Raw genomic sequence first — 22,598 nt, 5'->3', positions numbered from 1 at the left:
AGAGACAAGGGTGTGTGGTGGGAACAGTGAGCAAAGAGTGGTGCCACAGTGTGTAATGAGGGTCCAGAGTGAGCTGCATGGCAGAGCAGAGGGGGTGGGACACTCAGGTGAGCTGCTCTGCCTGAGGGGGTTCTGGGTCATCAGGAAGACCCAACGGCCCAGCTGGCCCCCGCCCTGCGCAGCTACTAAGGGGCCCAGGAGGAGCCTGCCCTCTCTCTCCTATCTGCTCTGCTGGGCTCGCCTCCTTTCCCTTGTGTTGTCTCTCCTGGCTCTCAGCCAACTGTTCTAAAGTGAACCTGAAAAATAAAGACAGAACGTCAGCTAGTACGGGACCCAGAACAATACTCCAGGCCCAGTCCTGCCACCGACCAGAGCTGGTGGTCACGTGGCAAGCTCTCTGAGCTTCAGTTCCCGTAACTGCAAGATGGGACCATTCTTCCCTCCGTGATCTCAGGACCATACAGGACCGGCTTCCGCTCTGAAACCTGACATCCCGTGTGCAGTCCAGGGCCACCTCCTCCCCTCCTCACTCTCCCTCCCTCTAGTCCTCAGCCCTGCCTTTCTGTTCAAGACCCTGAAGCATACACTTCAGCTACCCTCTCATGAGTCAACTCCCTGCCCCCTGCCTCCCTATTGCCCCAGCCCAGGAAAGCCCTGAACTTGGCATCGGCTCTTTACCACCCTTACAGCTGGGCTCCTGAGTACTGCTGAGGAACTCACAGACCCACCCTCAGCCTGGAGGCATCGCCACGCCAGGGGCTCCAGCCTGTTATCTGCAGGGAGTTTGTTATTTGCCTAGAAAACCTAAAAGAATCAATAAACTTAATGGGTAAAATAATTTAGTAATAGGATCTGTACTCCAATAGGAAAGTCACTAGATATAATATAAAAGAGATCCCATTTGCAATCCGAACAAAAAAATAATCAAATACTGATCAATAAACTTAAGTATGTGGGATCTGTAGTAAAAAGGAAAAAAAAAAAGCTGCAATCCTTTGAGAGATCTAAAAAATTACTTGAAAAAAAATGGGAGACAAGCCGTATCTTGGATGAGAAGGCTGAACATTAACACAATGCCACTTCCTCCCAGATTAAAGTAGGCTTAACTTAATTCTAAGAAAAATCCCAACAGGATTTCTTTTTTGAAATGTACCAAAAGGATCCTAAAAACCCATCCAAATATTTAACAGATAAATTTAAAAGTTAGATATGAGAGTATATTATAAGTCTGCAATGATTAAAGCACTGACAGATGTCGAAGAATCAACACAAAGATCGATGAGCCAAGACAGCCCAGAAGCAGGTCAGTCTGCATGCATGCGCTTAGGTTATAGGACGGGAAGCTGCACCGTCGGCGGGAACAAGGCGAGTTTCTCAGCAAGTGACATTTGAAAATTTGCTACTTAGGAAAAAAAGAGCCACTCACTGCCTCTCCTGCTAAAAGGAAAAGGAAAAGGAAATTTAGATGCATATTTTATCACTGCGCTTCCTAAACACTACTGCAATGTTAGAAATGAAGAAGGTCAATGAATTCTGACTTTGTAAACACTTTTAGTGCTTTGGTTCATAAAAAATATAAGAAAAATTAGGAAGGAAACAAAGAAGTGGGAAATATTGTCATAAATAATACATATTTAAAAAATTCATAAAAAGTCAATGAGACCCCCCCAAATGGGAAAAGAACATAAGGCTAGTAAGCATGAAAAACTCATTAGTGATAAAAATGCAAATTTGTGTAACCAGATACTATTTTTATCCTCTAAAATACAGGGTGTGGCAAAAGTAAGTTTACAGTTGTTTGTATGGAAAATACAATAATTAACAAATGATAATACAAAGAATAAACTGTTTTGTGTGCTCACAATTGTAAACCTGCTTTTGCCCCACCCTGTGTGTGTGTGTGTGTGTGTGCGCGCGCCTATGGGTGTCTCTCAGCTTGCAGTGCTGAGCTGAGGTAGAACTCGCCTACACTGCCATCTGAATATGAAACAAAAGCTTCAAGGCTGTTCATACCGATGATTGCGTGGCGAAGACCTCTGTAAAAAGCTGTTTAATACAGTGTTATTTATAAGAGTGAAAAACCTGAAAAAAATACAGAAGTGTGTAACAGAGATTTGGTTAAACAATACCTCTCTCGAAATAAATGTTAGACATCAAATGTATGTTTCCTAAGGATTCTGTCACGGGGATGTACATAACGTATTTAACATATTTCCCACATCTGCTCCTGCTCCTCCTGTGCTCCCTCCAATGAACCAGAAACCTCAGGTTCGACTTCAGAGTCTTCATCTCCCCAGCCCACCCAGTCCCACTGGTCATTTAGTTCTTTTGATTTTATCTTCTTAGAACGCCACAGACCCACCCCTTCCTCCCACACACGCTGCTTCACGGAAATCCGGGTCTCATCATCTTCCAATGGGGCTACCCTACCAGCTGGCCATTTACAGCATCTGTGTTGTTGCCTGCTCAGAGCCCAGAGTCGAGCAGAGTGACAGGAACATACAGTAATTGTTAAATTCCATCCATTTAGTAAACGAACATGTAATGAGTGCCTGGATGGGCTGCCTCTGCCTCGAAACCACTGTCCTCTCGCTGCCAGATGCTCGTTCTATGTACAAAGCAGATCGCATCACCACTGCCCACAGACCTGAGCTTTCCAGCCAGTAAGCCGTCTGCCCCGTTTCCATTCCACCCACCTGAGGTCCCCACCTGCTAACTCGTGACTCCATGCTTTTGCTGTGCCGCTCCTCCCGTCTCCAATGGCCTCCCACGTCTACCCATCTCGTCCCACCCACTTATTAAGACTTGGCATATCCTTCTTCCCCATGTCTTTCCTGGCCCCATCCCCCCCAAGGCATGAATGACCTCTAACCTCTGGGAAGTGATAGAATAGAGTTATATCTGCTATGGTTTGAAGGTAACCCTCCTCCCCCTACGTCCCCAAAGTCAAGGTGGTGGTATTAGGAGGTAAGCCTTTGGGAAGTGATTAGTTCGTGAGGGGGGAGCCCTCATGAGTGGGATCCATGCCCTCATAAATGAGGTCCCAGAGGGATCCCTTGCCCCTTCCACCAAGTGAGGACATGCCCAAAAGAAGGCAGTCTAGGAACCAGGCAGCCCTCAGCAAATACCAGCTCTGCCAGCGCTAGGATCCTGGACTTCCCAGCCTCCAGAATGGTGGACACAAATGTCTCTTGTTTATAAGCCACCCAGGCTGTGGTGTTGTTATAGGAGCCTGAGCAGACTGGATGCCGCTTCAGCTCTAGTCCCTCACTGTGGGGAGACCCTGGGCAAGGAGCTCACCATTTCCTCTGGGTAAGCCAGGATACTATCAGGGTTTATCTTATGGTCTGTTGCGGGAATTAGGTAATTCGCGCTGAGTGCCAGCTCACAGCCACCCGATCGGCTGTTTTCATCACCATCGTTAGTGGTGTATCGCGACCCTAAGCCATGCAGGGCCAAGGGTCACACCTGATCCATGTCTGTAGCCCAGCACAGCCCCTGGCAGTGAGTGTTAAGGGGGCATGAAGTCCCTCTGAGGCTCCTCCATTGCTCTCAGCAGCAACACAGAGCTCCCCACTGGTCAGGACTCCTTCGGCTTATCTTCCACTGCCTTCTGTGGGCTGACTCTGCTCCAGCCACACCTCCGCATGTCTCCCCCCCTCTGTGGCAACATCTCGTTCTCTGGTCAAGTCTATCTGTCCTCCCAGCGTAGGCTCTTGGAGCAGCTTCCCTGTGTCCCAGCACCTGTGACACTGAGGGCAGCCTCCAGTCGGTCTTGCTCCTGTGTCTTCCTCTGTGTCCAGTAGAGGTGCGTGTGCAAGGGTGTAAAGATAGGGACACCAGGACCCAGTAGGAAAGGGGAGGGTAGAGAAACGGCCTAGATCTAATACAGAGCTGGGGAGAAGCCCCTCCTGGGAGGCCCAGATGTGGACCGAAAGGAATGGCAGGTGCCAGCCTGTGCCAGGTGAGGCACAGCCCCTGTCCCCTCTCCAGAGCCTGGCAGGCCCCAACAGTGCCCCACCTGGGGTTCCTGCCCATGCGTGCCCCACACACACCTGAGGAGGAAAAAGCGCAGGGGCTGCTTGGGAGGGGGAGGAAGAGCCAGGAATGGGCACAGCTGGGGGTGTGCCAGGCTCCAGGCTAGTTTTCACAGACATTATTTACATCTCATCAACCTTCACCAACTTCACAGGTACGGACTCAAGATGAAGCAATATGTTCAAGGTGATGCAAGGGCTATGCCAAGATTCAAACACAGCGTCCTGACTCCAAGATGGGTGTTCTTTCTGCCATAACATACATTATCGTCACTGCTGTTCCCCCCTCAGAAGTCGAAGGTAAGGGTCCCACACCCTGTTTCACAGAGGAGACCTGCCCACGATGCACACACAGCTGGAGAATCAGAGCTGGATCCAACCTCAGAACCTGGGTATTTCCGTGACGTGAGATGCCATCTCTGAAACCATGTCTCTCGGCTTTTCCCAAGCGCCGAAAGTCCCGGATGTAACCACCATGTGAAACTGTAGGAGGTTACACTCTGAGAACCTGACAGAAGCGTCAGTGGGGAGGGTAGAGCTTCTGCCTCTCCCACCCTCACCCGCTCCTGGGCGGGGAGCACGTGGAGGCAGAGCCTGCCCCGGGAGCAGCATCCTGGTCTCTGCCTCGTTCACCGTGTGCGGGGAGCTCAGCAGGCTTGCGCTTGGGTCTCAAGCCCCAGTCGGCCTGCATTAGAGCAGTGGGAACCGGCGCAATGAACAGCCCAGGGCTTCTATTTTATTTTCCCCAACTGTCACTGTCCTGAGGCAGAGCCCCTTCAGGAATTTAAGGGAAAGTAGGACCACAATATGATTTGGGCATTTCCGTGTTTCCCAGCCATAAAAAAATAAATAAAAATCAAGTACTAACAAAACCTCAGTCTGTCTCCTATAAGAAAAGCTATGGCTTCTCTTTTCAGAAACACACACAGGCACACACACATTACAGTGCGCACCCTACTGTAGAAGGTCACAGAACCCTGAAGTCAAGGGCATCAGCTGACTTGAGATTAAGAATCTCTGGTGTGGGGCAAGAAGAGACGGGAACCCTGAACAGAATCCTGTCAACACCACCATGTAAGGGGCAGGGTGACACAGAGGGGCCGATAGAGGAGACTGAGGACAAACAGAGAGAGAGAGAGGTCAGAGGCACTGGGGAGTGTATGGTGCAGGGGAGACCATGGGTCCTGGAGTCTGGAAAGCCTGGGTCACACCTGGATCCCACATCTGTGTGACCTGGGCACGTCCTGTAATTTCTTGAGGCTTCATGTTCCTCATACATAACAGGAATGACAAGACCTACTTCCCAGACAGTTGTGAAGATTACATACCACATTTGGCATATAGTAAGAGCTCAATAAATCATACCTATGATGGTCATGAGTGAGTGTCACAGAAGCCAAGAGAGTGAAGCAGAGGGTGTGGTTGGCGATGCCAGGTGCCAGTAGGAGGCCAGTCCACAAACAGACATATTCAAATGGGGAGCCAGATTCTCCCTCTGGGCCCCTACGGGGGCAGTGGGCACTGGAGGCCTTCCTGCTGCTGGGCCACACTGCCCAGCCTGCCCCCAGGACACAGCCCTGCCCCAGAAGGCCTCATCAGATATGGCCCAAGGCCTCTCACATCTCATTCCCTTGACCCACAGGACATAGCACAGAGGCCTGTAAAGCCGCCAGTGACACCGGCCCGGGATGGTCAAACCCCTCCTCAAGGCCAGCTGTGGACTGCATTCTTTGTTGAATCCCTCCTCCTCCAGGAATGTCCCTGCCTCAGTCAAGTCTGGACCCAGCTCATCTGTGTGCAGCCGCCAGCCTCCTGCTGATGCAACTTGTTCTGCTCTTGTCAGAACAGCCGGGAGCAATGGGGGAAGGCATCTGGGAAGAGAGCGCCTTCCCAGCCAGGCACTGCAGCGTTGCCCTGGCCCCCGCAGGCTCTTCTGCAGCCTCTTCCTCCTGCTGTCAGAAGAAGCCGTCTCAGGACCGCCAGGGCTGGTTCCTGCAGCCACAAGTAGGGCAGATGGGTTTGCTCCTTCTGCTCCCTGCTGCTCACACCTCAGGCCAGGTCCCCAACTCTCACCCTCGCAGCCACCAGTCCTCCCTGCCTCCATCATGCCTTCCTTCAATTCCTTCACTTCCCTACACAAATCTGATCTTGACCTTCTCAGGGCTAAAATCTTCCATGGCTTTCCACTCCCCACTGAGACAGCTTGTCTGAATAATTAAGAGAGTAGGTCTGGCATGGCCGGTGTGAGTGGTTGAGTGTTGACCTATGAAGTAGGAAGTCACGATTTGATCCCCGGTCAGGGCATATGCCTGGGTTGTGGACTGGATCCCCAGTGTGGGGCGTGCAAGAGGCAGCCAATCAATGATTTTCTCTCACCATTTATATTTCTATCTCTCTCTTCCTCTCTGAAATTAAAAAAAAGAAAAAAAAAGAGTGTATGTCTGGTTTCTGTTTTCCTTACTCCAAAGGAGATGTAATCCAGTAGAAAAGACAGGGTTGTGTAGAAATATCTCAGTGCATGGTATGATTATGATGAAGTGAGAAAGAAATAAAGATAGGCTTAAATATCTGCTATAATTATTTAAAATATATACATATAAGACATATCCAAAAATGTTCACATGCATAGCACATGAATGGAAGGACAGCCAGGTAACATACTAAGAGAAATATAAGCAAAATGAAGAAGAGCTCTAAAAGAAGGCTACTTAGAGATGTAAATGTTTCAGGGCTAAGGATTAACCTGGATCAACCAATCTACAAATACCCGAGTGCTTGTTACATATAAGCCACTTACTTTTTGTACAAATATATGCTACTAGAGGCCCAGTGCACGAAATCTGTGCACTTGTGTGCGTGCGTGCGTGCGTGCGTGCGGTCCCTCAGCCCAGCTTGTGCCCTCTTGCAGTCTGGGAGCCCTCAGGGGATGTTTGACTGATGGCTTAGGACTGCCACGGAGGCAGGAGAGGCTCCTGCCAGTGCCGCTGCACTCGCCAGTCATGAGCCTGGCTTCTGACCACCTGTGGGAGCGCACTGACCACCAGGGGGTAGCTCCTGTGTTGAGCATCTGCCCCCTGGTGGTCAGTGCGAGTCATGGCAACTGGTTCCATTGTTCAATTTGCATATTAGCCTTTTATTATATAGGATAATATTGTAAACAATGAACAACCCTCAAAACATGGATTGCAATAATATAAAAAGAGACCTTTAAGAATGTCTTGTCCAGTCTTTTCCTAAAGAAACGAAGGCCCAATAGGCTTGCTTCATTAAGAAACCTATTTCCTATGAGGGAGCTAGCCACCATTTCCCCCCTAACAACTCAGGCTGGAGTCCTCATTCTCCTTTGACCTTCCCCTTTCCCTCGTCCCCGGGAACCAAGCAAATATCCATCTGTGGCTAGGGCTTCTGGTGGACTCGTCCCACACTGTACCCTTCCCACCACCACGCTCGCTGTCAGCCCACCTCTGCCTGCAGACTAGGCTGCCCCAGTAATTATTTTTGAACCCTGGTGTCCTAACTGCTAACGTGTCCCTTGGCAAGTTCTTGACCCTTCCTAAGTCTCATTATCCTCATCTACAGAATGCAGGAAATAAGACTAGTTAATCTGTACCCCGCAGTGTGTGTGCTATGACAATTAGAAGTCAGGCACGTAATACGTTTGGCACAAAGTTAGCTCCTTGGCTTCTGCTATCATTGGTCCTCAAGATAAAGTCCAAGCTCACTGATGTGACTTTGGCTTGTAAGAACCTCCACTGTCTGTTCCCTGCCTACCCAGCCTCATCTCCAGCCCTCACTCCCACATCCATGTAGGCTCATCCTTAATATTTGTGCAGCCAGGGGCTAAATTACAAATATAAGTCCATGTATCACATGTCTACATGTTAGACTCTAAATATTTGAAAGTCACAAATCAAGGCACCAAACTGTTAAATGAAACATATTCTATCCTCCCTGAAAAACAATCTGGAAGGCCAGGTTTGAATTTAAAATTCTGCCCCTAAGAGATCTGTGCTGGACCACGGTGGTGTATGGAGAGCAAGGCCCAGCCTGCCTCCCTTCTGTTTCCCCTCTTGGTCCCAGCCCACACATGACAAGTACTGCGCATGTGTGTGTGGACGGCCCAGCCCGCACATCCAAGTGCTACTCACAGCCTCTGCAACCAGCCTTCCTTGGGCTGAGGGAGGTGCATTCTGCCCTCAGGGGGATGGAAATGAACTTGGTACTGGCTGTGAGGGCAAGAAATTCTAAGGTCTCTAGAACCTGGTAATAGTCTAGCAAGGGAGGGTGGGTGGGCCTGGCGTGGCCATTTCCCTGTTGACCCTGCACATTCCTCTTCACTCCATGGCAGAGAGTGTGGTGGAGAGCCAGGCGCCCTCATTGTCCAGGTCTCAGGGCAGTACTGCAGCCATGCTACCCAGCAGTTATACTCAATTATTTCTAATTCACTAAATCTACCGCTTATTGCCAAAGCTGTTCTCTGTGCCTGAAACTTCATCATCATCTGGCCAACCACTACAAGAAACTGGGGCAAGCAGCTTGATAGAGATCAGGGCTTACATAAGTGTCCTGGAGCCCAAAAGTGGGTGCCTGCACCTCTGGAGCGGGGTGGCATGTGCTACTCTGTGCCAGGCGCTGCTGATCTCACTTCCACGCTCACCCCTGGGCCCTGTGGCTGGGCATTCCGCCCAGCGGGCAGGCAGCGCTTGCCTTGCTGAATCTCACGTCTCTGAAGGTGATCGTCACCTGCAGATGAGCACCGTCTCGCGCACGATCGCACTCACTCCTTACCGTGGTGCAACGGGGAGCCACGCAGGGAAGCGTTTACTCTCCCCATTGTACAGCGGGAGAAAATGAACCTCAAAAATGTGGGCTGAGGCAGAGCAAGAGACTGGTTTCTGTTTTCAATACTGATTCCACCCCAGCCTGTTTGGCTCAGTGGATAGAGCGTCAGCCTGTGGACCAAAGGGTCCTGGGTTCCATTCTGGTCAAGGGCACGTACCTTGGTTGCAGTCTCCTTCCCTGGTTGGGGTGCATGTAGGAAGCAACCAACCGATGTGTTTCTCTCACATCAATATTTCTGTCTTTCCCTCTCTCTTCCACTCTCTCTAAAAACCAATGGGAAAGATATCCTTGGGTGAGGATTAAAAAAAAATAAAAAATCTGTAAGTAAAAATCAATAAAAACGTATTGAAAAAATAGTGAGTCCAGTGCTGTTTCCCCAGCTTTACCTGCACCAAAGGACAAGGGTGAGAATGGCAGTGATGGCTGCTCCAAGTGCCCACACTCTCTGTAGACCCTTGGATGCTGCTCTACAAGACAGCAGATAGAACCATAATTTGCATAATAAACTCCTTAGGTTACATCTGGGTTTGGCCATTACAAATAACACTATAATAAAAAGCTTTGCGCCCTGGCCGGTTTGGCTCAGTGAACAGAGCATCGGCCTGCAGACACAGGGGTCCTGAGTTCATCAATTCCGGTCAAGGGCATCTGCCTGGGTTGCGGGCTTGGTCCCCAGTGGGAGGCGTGCAGGAGGCAGCCGATCAATAATTCCCTCTCATCATTGACGTTTCTATTTCTCTCTTCCTTTCCCTTCCTCTCTGACATTAATAAAAGTATTTTAAACAATCTTTGCATGCAGGTTTTTCCTTCCTTTGGGTGATGGCTCTTGGTACCAAGTTATCATTTCCTTTCCAAAAAGCTCGACCCCATTTACACCCTGACCAGTAGCCTTTGGGCGCATCTGTCTCTGCACTCTTGCCAAGATCACGCATTACAATTTAAACACATTCTTTAAAGATGTGGTGGGTGATAAACGGCATCCTGTTGCCTTCACATGAATTTCTCTGGCTGCGAGGAAAGTTAAACATATTTCTGTTGTTTACTAGTTTTATTTACTTCCGTGTGATCTGTTCAGTCTCCTGCCCGTTATCTGCCAGGGTCCTAATGGTTTTCTTGTCAACGTTCCCAATAATAACCATGTCTGTCACATCTCCTAGACTTTTAAGCATCTTGGCGGTATTCATTCTTTTTTGTTGTTGCTAATTTATAGTTTCATGTATTTTTATATTTCATACATCTGATTTTTCCTAGCATTACTGTCCCTTACAAATTCTTTTCCCTCCAGGGATTCAATTTCTATTTTACTTTCTTCAAAATTTCCTTGGGTTGTATTTGTATGTCTTACTTTTTAGTCCGTTTGGAATTTATTTTGATGTACACTATGAGGAGGGGCAAAACCTTTTCCAAAGCTATATTTGGAAAATGCAACGAACAAAAGGAGGGGCCGGCTTGGGGCCGATTCTGTGATGCCGACAGACACGCTGAAAGAGGCAGAGCGCCAGGGACTGTTTAGTTTTCACTTCGTTATCAAGGACAATGATCTTGGAACCGCAGAAAGGAGATCAAACATGGCTAAGAGGAAAGAGATGCCTGGGAGAGGCAAAGCAGAGAGCAAAAGGACACAAGGAAGGTTCTGAATCTAAAAGAATGATCTCCCAGGGCAACGAAAGAGCAGAGACCGCACCGAGAGGCAGAAGGTTTGGGCTGGAATCTTGACTTTGCCAGGAGTTACTGCTTACTCTGGGCTCCAGTTTCCACGTTTACTTATTGATTTATATAGGTCAACTATGGAGGTGATGGACTTACAGAGATAAACAGGACAGTTACTGCCCTCCAGGGGCTTTAAGAGTTAACAGGTAAGTAAACCCTCAGGTATAATAGAGAGTAAGGACTGCTACCGACAATCAGAGGAACTGAGCATGCTTCCCAGATTTTGACCATGAGCTTTTAAGAGTCAAGGGCCATCCCTAGAACGAAGCACTGTACACAGTAAATGCTCACTGAATATTTGCTCACAAGTTGTTCCTTTGAAGCAGGGGTGGGTTACATCTGGCCCATGGGCCGTATAGGCTGGTGAAATCACAGTCTGGCCCCTGCCACGGCATTAGGGGTGAGTTAATGAAATGTTTTACCAAATACAGCAGGCTCATTTTTAAGCTGATGATTTTGCATGGCCTGTGAATGTTACAAATATCCAAATGCCCTTTGGCAGAAAAAAGGTTCCCCACCCTTGCTTTAAAGGAAGATAGAGACTGAGTCCATTGGATTTAGAACCAGAAGGTCACTGCTAGTGGAGAGGCTTGGAAGCTAGGCTGGAAAGGGTTGAGAAATAGAAGGAAAAAACATGGAAACACGGAGACGCATCATGGACAGGTGATGCCTCTCTCTAGAAACCTGAAAGAGAAGGGAAGGAGAGGGGGTGAACACAAGCTAAAGAGAAGGACTTTATTTTTAAGGAGAGAGAGAGACCTGGACAGATTTATAGATGTGCGAGGAGGATCCAGTAGGAAGGTGACAAAAGAGATAAACAAGATAAGACAGCTCCGGAGAAGGTGGGAGGAGAGGCACCCAGAGCACAGGAGACCACTGGCTTTGAACGGGAGAGGCAGAGAAAGGATGGTGGAGGAGGTACGGAGGGGTGGATGGGAATGCAGGCAAGTTTGTGGATTGAAGGCTGGGAAGTTGAGTTCTTAACTGGTGATGACCTTTATTTTCTCTGCAGGCTCGATGTGAGATGTCTGCTTAAAATAGGGATGGAGGTATAGCAGAACTGAAGATGGTGAGAGTAGGTTCTGAGAAGAACTACCAGGGACAGGACACAGGAGTGGCAAGCAGCAGCAAGATGCTAGTGAGGTAATACCAGCAAGCGCTGCCATCTCAGCTATAGTTTCTCCCTCCACGGTAACTCCCTGGTACTGGAATGGCCGGACGAGAAGTCATGCGAAGAGAAAGTGGTCAAGTGAGAAAGACAATATTGGAAGCATGGGGCTCCAAGTGATTATGGTGATTGACCTGGACTTGCTGAATGACTGAATCAATGAATAAATGAGAGGTGTTATAGTGCGGTGGTTAAAGTGGGACAGCTTTAGTCCAAAACGCTGCTCTAGCACGAGGCCATGGCAGGTAGGAGCCAATCAATGGAGGATTCTACGCAGGAGGGTGATGTGATCAGATGGATTTCTTAGGAAGATCCCTGGGACCGTCAGAGCTGAGTCTGAATTTAGCTCTATCACTTAACTAGTTTTGTGCTCTTGAGCATGTAACTCATCCTCTCTGTGCGTCAGTTTCCTAACACCCACAAATGGGGATAATAACAGTACCCATCTAATAGGGTCACTATGAGAATGGGATGAAGGAATTCAAAGGCTAGTAAACTGAAAAGTTTAATAAATGACAGCTATGAGGATGATGGACAGAGGAAGAGGATGAGGAGGATGAAGAGGAGGGAGAGAGGCAGGAAGAGGAGATGACTGCTGATGATTATGAAATAGAGTAACCAAGAGGTCACAGATGAGAGTGATGAAGAGGAGCAGAGGGTGGTACTGACATGAGCCCAATTCCTGATCATTAAAAAAAAATATTTTATTGATTTTTTACAGAGAGGAAGGGAGAGGGATAGAGAGTTAGAAACATCGATGAGTGAGAAACATTGATGAGCTGCCTCCTGCACACCCCCTACTGGGGATGTGCCCGCAGCCAAGGTACATGCTCTTGACCAGAATCGAACCTGGGACCCTTCAGTCTGCAGGCCGACGCTCTATCCACCGAGCCGAACTGGTTAGGGCTCCTGAGCATGTTTTATCTAAGGGTGGAGGAGCAATGGTTAGGGTGTGGTAACAGGGAATAAAGATGGGGATAAGAGGTACACGTAAAGAGCAGTATGCACTGGAGATGGCTGCGAAGGAAATGGAATCCCAGGAGAGCTTGTCTCAGAGGTTTGGAAGGGAGACTGTGGTGGGTGGAGACCATGGATGCTGGGCCCCCAGCAGAACCCTCATCAAGCAGTAGAGGCTGTGGGGTGTCCCAGCCTCATCACCCTTTTAACTGAGTGCCCCTAAGGTGAGGGAGTGTGAATGCTGAGCTCCTTCTGGGCAGAGCCCATCCCAAGGCTCTGCATCCCTCTCAGGCTCGGGTCAGAATATACATGTAGGTGAAGATGGACATGCAATCCGCACCCTGGGCCTGGGCCAATAAGGCCTCCTATTACAGGGACCTGGTGGCCCTCTCTGCCTGTAGATTTCCCAGACTGTGAGCACACCCCTGCCTTTCCCAGGAGGTCTGAGTTTCTCCCTCCTCTAGACCTGGCCTCTGACCTCTACTTTTAGGTTATTTCCCAGGTCAGGCTCTATAGCCTAGACAGACAAATGTTTCACTCCCTAGTGCAATAGGACTTTCCTAACAGCAACACCACCAATAATAATAAAGTAACAAATAGCATTAATACATGGCATAGATAGCACTTTCTGTGTCAAGCACTGTGCTAGGTATTTAAAAAAAAATGTTTATTGATTTCAGAGAGGATGGGAGAGGGAGAGAAAGAAACATCAATGATGTGAGAGAATCATTCACTGGCTGCCTTCCACATACCCCACACTGGGGATTGACCCCTGCAACCTGGGCATGTACCCTGACTGGGACCGAACTGTGACTTCCTGGCTCATAGGTCGACACTCAACCACGCCGGCAGGGCTGTGCTAGGTACTTCTATCTTTCACCTGGTTTAATTTTTAAAACTCTGAACGATGGGCAGTACCACTCATATTTCACAGATGGGACTAAATCTAAGGGGCCTAAGTCATTTGCCTAAGGTAACCCAGCTAAGTGACAATGTTCAAATTTCAAGCTAAGTCTACATAACTCCATGATTGCCTTTCCCTCTTAAACCATTTTGTCTCTCCCAAATTCAGGGCCTCAGTCCCCCTTTGCAGGAATGTGGGGTCCAGGCCAGCCTCTGAAGTTTCTCCCTGCTTACCCAAGGACTGAACTACAGCTGGAAGGTCAGGCCTGTGCCAAGACTACCCAGAGGCCAACCCCAACCCTCATCCCCTCCCCTCTCCCTGCTGGGCTGGAACCACTCCCACAACCCAGCCCAGGTCTCTAACCACCCTGAACTGATCACCAGCCAGAAGCCCCTCAGCAGTGAGGTCAGTCTCCCAGTTTCAGGAGTGAGGACGAGGAGGGAAATGGAGGAAGAGGAGGCAGCCAAGTGGATTGGGAAGGCAGCTCCCGGAGGCATCCTGGGAAAGGGGCTGGGGGAGCAGAGGTCGGAGGAATGGAGCCTAAGTGACTGCATGGCAAGCCCTGCCTCTCACGTGTCCTGATCTCCCCAGGCCTTGGGACGTAAAGGGGGAGGGAGTCTCTAGCCTTCATCAAACATCAGGAGGAGGATGCACAGGCCACAGCACCCTCCACACTGCATTATATCTCTAGTTTCAGGATTGTCTCTCCCCTCAGACTGTAAGTGACTATGGGTCAAAGACTGTGTTTAATTCATCTTTGTCTTCCTAGGGAGCAGCTCAGTGATACCTGGCCAACCAGTGAGTGTGTGCAAGATGGAGCCAGGTGTATTTGTGAGAATTTCACAAGAGCTGGAGGCTGCCCCCTCTCACCATGGACTTACATATACCTACACCTTCATATACCTACACCCTCCCTGCCAACCTCAGCTTCCCCCGTCAAATGTCCACTGGTGCTCTGAGCATACATGACCTGCTGGGAACTCCTCCCCCTGCTTGCTGGCTTATTCAGGGCTCCTGGGATCTGGGAGATAAAAGGCCCTGGGTATACCCTAACCGGTTTGGCTCAGTGGATAGAGCATCGGCCTGCGGACTGTAGGGTCCCAGGTTCGATTCCAGTCAAGGGCATGTACTGTGGTTGTGGGCACATCCCCAGTAGGGGGTGTGCAGGAAGCAGCTGATCGTTGTTTCTAACTCTCTATCCCTCTCCCTTCCTCTCTGTAAAAAATCAATAAAAATAAATTAAAAATAAATAAATAAATAAAAGGCCCTGGGTAACTTATTTGTGGAGTTTTCGGTGCTACTGTTCAGTGAACAGGGAACCAAATGACCACAAATAGTGACGAATAGAGGTCCCGTATGGATGAAGTAAGTATGGCCAGTCCTAACACAGGCTGTTTTGTGGGTACCAGAAAGTTATACACAACGAGCAACTGCTCACATAACAAGCGGCAGGTAGCAGCCATGACTGAGGCCTAATACCTGCTCTCGCCCTGCCCAGCCTGGTCTTGGCTCCTGAACACAGAGCTGCCTCCTGCCAGAATTCTGCAGGTGAGGCTCCAGACAGGTGTAGAGAGCTCTCCGGTGGCTGCAGGAGCAGGACAAGCCTGTGGCTGGGCACCAGATGGGAGGGGCCTGGGGAAGCAGCCTCTCCCAGGTGTACGTGGGGCTTGGAGCCCAGAGAAATGAAGAGCAGGGAGGTCCTCGGAAGGCATTAGCCCTGGGCTTGGGGCGGGAAAGGGTCCGAAGAGGAGGCTTCCTGCGTAGCCGGGAGGGCCCAGGCAGGTCCGCTCTAGTGCTGGACTGATGAGGCCCGGGCATCATTGGCTTCCCTCTGCCAGCTCATCTCAAGACCCACATTATCTTTGACATTAGAGCCTGGGAAAACTCACGGAACTTCAGAGGGTCCCTCCGGCCTCTTCTCTCTCCTTCCCACTCACCCCACCAACCCTGCCAGGAGTTCTCACTGACACAAGTCTGGTCCCAGATCCCTGGGCATGGCCTGCATAGGACAGGGCACAGACATCAGCACGGGTGAGCGTGTGCCTGCGCACAGCCACACGTCTTCATCCCAACTGCTCCAGCGCCTTTGATGGTCCTGCCGCCGAGGCCAGGCCAGGCGCGAGCTCCTCAGAGTCTTCCTGGGAAAAGTGAGGCCCTGCCGCCGGCCCCCTGAGGGCCTGAGTACAGTTGAGTTTTCTGACTCTAGGTGGCTTCCTTCCTTTTCTTTTTTCTTTCCTTACTCCATTGGATGAATTGTAAGAACCTTGAATTAACTGATCTTGATGTTCTTGGAAGGAACATATGATAAACACCCACCTGACTGGCCCTGGCCCACCTGCTGCCTGTCCTATCCTAGCAGGAGGCAAGACCTGGGATTTGAGCCAATTCCAGATCATTTATGGTGGCTGGGCACTGAGGGTAAAAAAAGCAAATGGGGCCAGGGTCCTGCCCTCTGGGAGCTGCTCTGACAGGTGTCTATGGGCAGAGGAAAGGATGTGCCAGGAGGGGGGTGGGCCGATGGTCAGAAGACCAGAGTGAGAAAGCAGCCTCCAGGCTCCCTAGGGTTCACCACAGCAGACCCAATTTGCTCCCATTTCTCCCTTAAGAGTACCTACCCGTGAACCCAATTCTATTGCCTTCAGGACAAAGAGAAGGGCTCTGAGGACACGAGGGTCCTAAAACCAGAGAAGTGCTCGCTCGGCCCCCTCTCCACCTGGTTTGCGTGGCAGTGGGTGGGCCTGCTTGCCGCTGGGGCTGGCTGAAGCCAAACCCTTTCCTCCCCTTCGGGAGCCAAGCTGGACCAGCAGCCTGGCTCTGAGGTGGGTTCCCCTTCCCCACTGTCCCACCTACCTGAATTTCTGGACCTGACTTCTGTCTTCTCCCTCGCTTGCTACCTACTTGACACTGCCTGTACTTGGCCTTGCCTGGAAAAGGGCTGTGGAGTTAAACCAAATTGCACTGAGACCTCCATAGGCAGGTTAAGCTGTTCCCGCCTCCCAATTCTCCTCTAAACGTCCAGAAAGAATTAGCTTCTTACTGAAGGCAGAGGCCGTCTGTCACCATTCTCTCTGGTAGGAGGCATGGGTATCGGAAGATGAATGGGCTGAGCTCTGCAGTGCCCCTCCCGTGGGGTGGCTGGTGACAGCTGGTTGAGGGGAGAGGGGGAATGGGCCTGCACAAGTTGGCAGGTGTCCCTATAGATCCAGACTGAGATATAGAGGACTCAGGAGGGGACTCGGTGTGTGGTCCCCTAAGGAGCAGCCTGAGCCTACTTGGCCACATCAGCTCCCTGAAGAAACAGGCTCTGACCCTTGCCTGCCTGGAACATGACTATAGAATCTGATTATTCTCAGAGTGGAACCAGATTCAATGGCAAGTTGGGAACTGAACTGCAGGTCAGTGGTGAAAGTACTAAGTAGAGAGAGACCATTATACATGAGTTTGGGAATTAGCATTCTCAAGTTGAGGGCTCTGCTGTCCCTGCAGAATGGCCCCAGGGTCCAAACAGGCCTTCCTCCTTTGCCTGGGAATGAGGGTGGGCCCATTTGACCAGAGTCAGAGAGCCCTCACAGCGAGTAAGAGGGACTCGGGGAGGCAGGTACAAGGTCAGGGCAGGAGAATATGAAGATTAGGAGTAACGCTAGAGCTTACACATAATAGCTTTCCTTACCAGAGGACCTAAAGCAGAGAAGGCCTGCAGGGGCTGTTGGGGAGGGACTTGGAAGCTGGGTCGGGGGTGTGGCTAGAGAAAGCTGAGCAAGGCCCTAGCAGCGGTTCTCAACCTGTGGGTCACGACCATCAGAAAAGACATATAGCATATCAGATATTTACATTACGATCCATAACAGTAGCAGAATTACAGTTATGAAGTAGCAACGAAAATAATTTTATGGTTGGGGGTCACCACAACATGAGGACCTGTATTAAAGGGTCGCGGCATTAGGAAGGTTGAGAACCACTGCCCCACAGCCTGGGTACCTAGAGGCAGGGAGCAGATACCAGGCATATCAACTCCAGAAGCCTGGGGCAGCCACCCTTGGTTGAGTCTGAGTGTCTTTCAACTCTGGGTCATTCATGCTTCTTTTGAAAGGTTCCTCTTTGCTCTCTGCTGGGTTCAGAGGAAGGGACTGACCTGGAAGCTGGGCAAGGCCAGGGCAAGAAGAGCAGGGAAGGAGCTGGTGTACAGGGAGCTCACCACTCTCTCTTTGTAGACGATGTACTTCAACCACTTGAAGTCCTGCCACTTGAAGCCAGCGAGGACGAAGAGAGAATCGCGTTCATACTGCTCAGGTCGCTGCATGGCGCCCTCGGGGTAGGTGATGCGCAGTGTGGTCTTGCTGCCCACGTCCTTCTCAAAGCCTTTCACTGGTGCTGAGTTCAGTCTACAGAGAGCAGCCCCAGTCAGAGCCGTGGGCTCACTGCATGTGGTCTATGTTTGGGGAAGCACGCTGACCCCAGAATACCCCAGGTTCAGAGAATGGGGAGCCCAAGTCACCGGGAGCCATCTAGCTTTCTGATCCAAAATCCTCCAACCCAGGACTCTTCTTCAGGCTTCTGCTGACCTCCAGCCCAACTGGCCAGATGGCCAGACAATTCTCAGTGGGCGCAGGCACCAGGGTCTGGGCCAGGACATGCAGGTGCCCGAGGCACTGCTTCGGGGAGTTTACCTGACCACAATGTCATAGTCATCAATTCGCGACCCCAGAGACTTGTTGGCAAGGACACCTCCGTTGCCTACGATGATGCAGCGGCGGCAGCTGAGGCTGAGGGAGAAAGGCAGAGACCTCTGGAGAGCTGTCCACCAGGTATCCTTCTCCCCTACCCTTTTGGCCCTTGACCCCATGCCCTTGGCCAGGCACAGGCTGGGATAGAAGAAGAAAACGAATGGGCTTCTGGCAGTATTTCTGAGAAGAGGCCAGAACCAAACTGCAGGCAGCTGGGCCACCTAGAAACTCTCAGACATCCCTAGTCCCTGACACTTCTCCAGAAAAACATGGGTGTGAAAAGGGCTCGGAAACTAGCTCCGTGTAGGTGAGAAAGGAGGCTCTGATAAGATGGCACTCTGGGTTAAAGATTACCCAAGAGTTAGTGGGGTTTAGGCAGCTTTCAGGAGAGGGAAGTGGGCTGAGCTTGAGGGCTATGCCAGAAAAGCAAGGACAGAGAAATGGACTGGAGGCTCCAGGACTTGGGGCTGGGCTTATATTCAATCCAGAAGCCCCCGTGCTCCCATAAAGCCACGGGGGAAGCATACTCATTTTTCTCTCCAGCCCCTGACCCTGGGGGTCCTTCTATCTGGGTTCTGGTGGCGTCGGAGGTATTACTGCCTCCTGGGTGTAAGCCTTGGCCCTTTTAGCTGTACCTACCACCTAGCTCCGCAGTCCCAATGGCAGGCACATCCCAGCCCAGAGTCCTCAGCTTTTACCCTCAGACCTCTGCTGTCTGAGGAGTGAGATGTCTTGCCAAGTGCTTACAGCCCACGGGTGCAAGCCCAGCTAGACGGCCCCACTTCTCTGCTCCCCCACCCCAGCGTGTGTACTGTGTGTGCACATGTGGATACGTCGGAGAATCTGCTCATGTCCAGGAAAGGCCAGCTGGGCCTCAACATCTCTGCACAAGGCAGCTGAGGGGCAGGAGGCCGGGCAGTGAGTAGCTCACCTGTCCAAGGCAGGGGTCAGGCGGTACTCTTTGGTGACTGACAAGATGGCTTTGATTAGATTATCTGTGGAGAGAAGAGGGAGGCTAACGTTAGAGGATCACTTAGGTTCCCATGAAATGTTTTCCGGGTAGGGTGGAGGTGGAGGAGGGGAGAGGGAGCTCTGGGCACAGGTTGGCTGGGCTGCTGGCTTTCCTTTCTCCCTGAGAAAAGGAGAGGGCGCAGGAGAACAGGCAGACACACTCGGCTCTGCCTGGAGCCAGTCCCCAGCACCGGCATGCAGGTTCTTCCCCAGCCCTTCCCTGGCAGTCTCACTTGGCTTTGGGAGGCTCTGAAGTCAGGCCTGGGACTTGCCCAGGAAGGGCTGGGCTGGCTCAGTAGAGGGCTGAGGTATTCTTGGGTCCCCTGGCCACATGATATCTTCCATTTAATAGTTATCTTATTTAATTCTGACCACATCCTAATACAATGGTACTCTTCTCTCCACTTAACTGATTAAGAAGCTAAAGCACAGGCAGGTTAAGCAACTTGTCCAAGGTCACAGCTAGTAAAAAGGCAGCAGTGGGATCTGATCCTTCTGTGTCTGACCCTAAAGCTCATACTCTATCATGCCACGAAACAGAGCAGGAACCTGACACAGAAATGGAACTGTTACTCTCAGGATGGGAAAGTCTGAGTTAGGAGAGGACCGCACGAGTGCGGACCCTACGGCAATGGAAGCAGACAGTTCTGAGACTATAGGGGAAAGACTGGCTTTGGGCAAGATAGGAAAGGCCTGGACAGGGACTAGGTGAAAAACATCGGGAGGGGTGATGGAAGAGCCTGGGGGCATTTGTGAGGGATGGCCTCGATTTTCTCTGGGATTTTCCATCTTATACCTAGTTCTCTAGTGCCAATATCTCTGGCACCACCTTTTCACAGCTCCATGTTCTTCCCTCATCAGATCCCTTACTGTCCTGCACTCTGAATGTCTTATCTCCACCAGCCTGAAGCTTTCTGAAGACAGGGACCCTATCTGTCGACTCCACTGTTGTATACTTAGCCTTGACAAAGTGCTGGGCTCTGAGTAAATATTCCATTAAAGAAGTAAGAAAAAAGGCAAGAAGGGAAAGAGGAAGAGAATGTAAGGCATTGTTGAGAGCAAGGGAGGGGGTGGACCCCCAGCATGGGCACTTCTGAGGATACAGCCCTGCCTGAAATGTAGGGAGATCAGTCTGGAAGATGAGATGTCAACGTAGAGTGGGTCAGGGTTCTCAACATACCTTGGCCTTTGATCCCAAAAGGCGGCACAAATTCTCGGATCCTTGCCCACTTGCGGAAAGAGTCATCCAGGAACATGGGTGCTGGCTTGGAGAACCTGGAATACAACAGGGCTGCTGAGGATTCCCAGATGCAATAGGCTGGAGTGCTGGCTGGCTCTTCTGTACCTGTGTCTTGCCAATGGCTCTGCCGGAAGCCACCGTTCACACCTCAGCATACCCTTCCTACCCCCGCCTGCTCACTGGGTAGCTGCTGTGTGGGTCTGACAGATGGTGTTCAGCAGAGCCTGAGTCTAAAGGAGCAGGTCCGGCCAGTCTGATGTGGCCAGCTACAGGGGTGGAGAGCCCAGGCCCCTCGTCAGGGATCAGCCTTTCTGAGCTGGCAGCTCCCTGGCAGGCTGTCCAGGCATGCCACCCATCCAACAGTCACTGCTGCCACACCGTTCCTGCAATCTGGGAACACAGAGAGAAGGCACTGCCCCATGGAGCGGGAAAAGAACCCAAAACAGCCAGTGCAGGGAGACAGAACCCTGGAGAGCATCCTGAGAGGTGGGCCACCCGGGGTGCGGAGGAAGGGGAGTTCACGATGAGCGGGCAGAGCTGGTGAACAGCCACGGGAGACAGAGATTTGGAAGAGAAGAGGAAAGCGGCAGGACCCGGAGGCTGGGAGGCAGGGCCGAGGGGAGGCTTCAGACAAGCAGGAGCCTGAGCACATGTGCTGGCAGAGAGGAGGACAGCAGGAACGCAGAGCTCCTCGGGAGGCGAGGGACTGTTACGGAGGGAGCTTACGGAGAGGGGTGACTTGGCCTGGAGGAAAGATGGGAGGGACAAGAGAACGGGGGAAGGGGGAAGTGATGCTGAGTTGAGGGGAAGGGAAAAGGCAAGTTGCACCTTTCCTGGGAAAGCGGACAGTGGGCAGGCAGGGTGCAGGCCGGGAGGACGGGACGGCCACACAGGATGCGGAGGGAGCGAGGGCAGAGTGCGAAGGCACAGGAGGACCAAGCTCCTCAGAGATGCGTGGACAGCGTGGCTTCACATGGAGCCCGGCACCCCGGCGGCGAGGCCTGTGTCAGGGCACCCAGCAGCCTGGAAGGTGGCCGGCGCCTGGGCATCTACTATGTGCCGAGCCTGGTTGGGGGGCGGGCCGAGGGCCTCCCTGGCCAAGAGTGGATGTGTGGAGGCCTGGCCCTGTGGCTCTGTCTCTTGGTTTCCAGTTCAATGGAATCAGCCACTGAAAAACTGAAGACTGGAGAAGAGGCCCTGGAAGCTCCGAAGCTGGAACTTACCCTCCCAAGTTCTCTAACTCCACTTCGCATTTCCTATTCCCACCATCACTAACACCAGGACAATCTCCACGCCCAGGGGAAATGCTATCAGTAACCGCTCGGATGTGGAATATTAGAGATTTTGAAGTGAACCTGAAAGAGGCAGAAAACTTTCACTCCTGCTCCGTCCCCTTTCTTGCCTTTGGGAAGACGTGGTCACACTTAACGGCATGGACAGCCCACCCCCGCTCCGCAGCTTTCCTTTGCACTTCTGAGTTAGCACACTCCCCTCTGTGTCAAGGGTCACGCGTGTTTCTCATACCTAGCCTACAAAACCTGAATGATGGATAGATCTGACGCTACACTAGAGGCACGGAGGATCCTGGCCACAGTCCACGTGTAAGAGCAAAGGAAACAAGGTCCCTGGAAAAGCCTACAGCAAGAGCCTCTCCTTCTGTGTTGGAGCTCAGCTGACAAAAGTTTTACAAAGTTTCTCAGTCAGGCTTGGACAGGATTTTATCTGCTTCCAATATGTACTGGATGTCATGTGCTAATGAAATCTCCTCCGATCTAGCCAATTTTTTTCATTTTCCTCTCCCTTCCCTCTTTTTCAGCTGATAAGAAAGTTCATGATGCTAATTTTCACTTAAAAAAAAATAACACCTTTTTAAAAAAAGATTTTTTTTGTTTAAAGTATTACAGATAGTACATGTCTCTCCCCCCCCCCCAACTGACCTTCCCCCTACCCCACCCCCCCGCACATGCCCTCCCCCCGCCCCCCAGTGTCTTGTGTCCATTGGTTA

General features: G+C 51.0%; 1 protein-coding gene across 4 annotated transcripts in view; it reads right to left on the bottom strand.

Moving 5' to 3' along the window:
* ST3GAL3 (ST3 beta-galactoside alpha-2,3-sialyltransferase 3) overlaps window positions 1-22,598 on the bottom strand; it is a 166,812-nt gene that overhangs the window by 5,515 nt on the left and 138,699 nt on the right. For all 4 annotated transcript variants that reach the window (XM_059689882.1, XM_059689884.1, XM_059689883.1 and 1 more), the window contains 4 exons: window positions 20,534-20,628; window positions 19,274-19,337; window positions 18,286-18,381; window positions 17,814-18,000 (listed from right to left, as the gene is read on the bottom strand). In XM_059689882.1, the coding sequence (XP_059545865.1) occupies window positions 17,814-18,000; window positions 18,286-18,381; window positions 19,274-19,337; window positions 20,534-20,628 (442 nt within the window). The remainder of the gene's footprint in view (window positions 1-17,813; window positions 18,001-18,285; window positions 18,382-19,273; window positions 19,338-20,533; window positions 20,629-22,598) is intronic.

The sequence above is a fragment of the Myotis daubentonii genome, chromosome 3 (genome assembly GCF_963259705.1).
Source record: "Myotis daubentonii chromosome 3, mMyoDau2.1, whole genome shotgun sequence".
In the NCBI taxonomy this organism is placed as follows: Eukaryota; Metazoa; Chordata; class Mammalia; order Chiroptera; family Vespertilionidae; genus Myotis; species Myotis daubentonii.
This window is presented reverse-complemented; position numbering and strand designations above follow the sequence as displayed.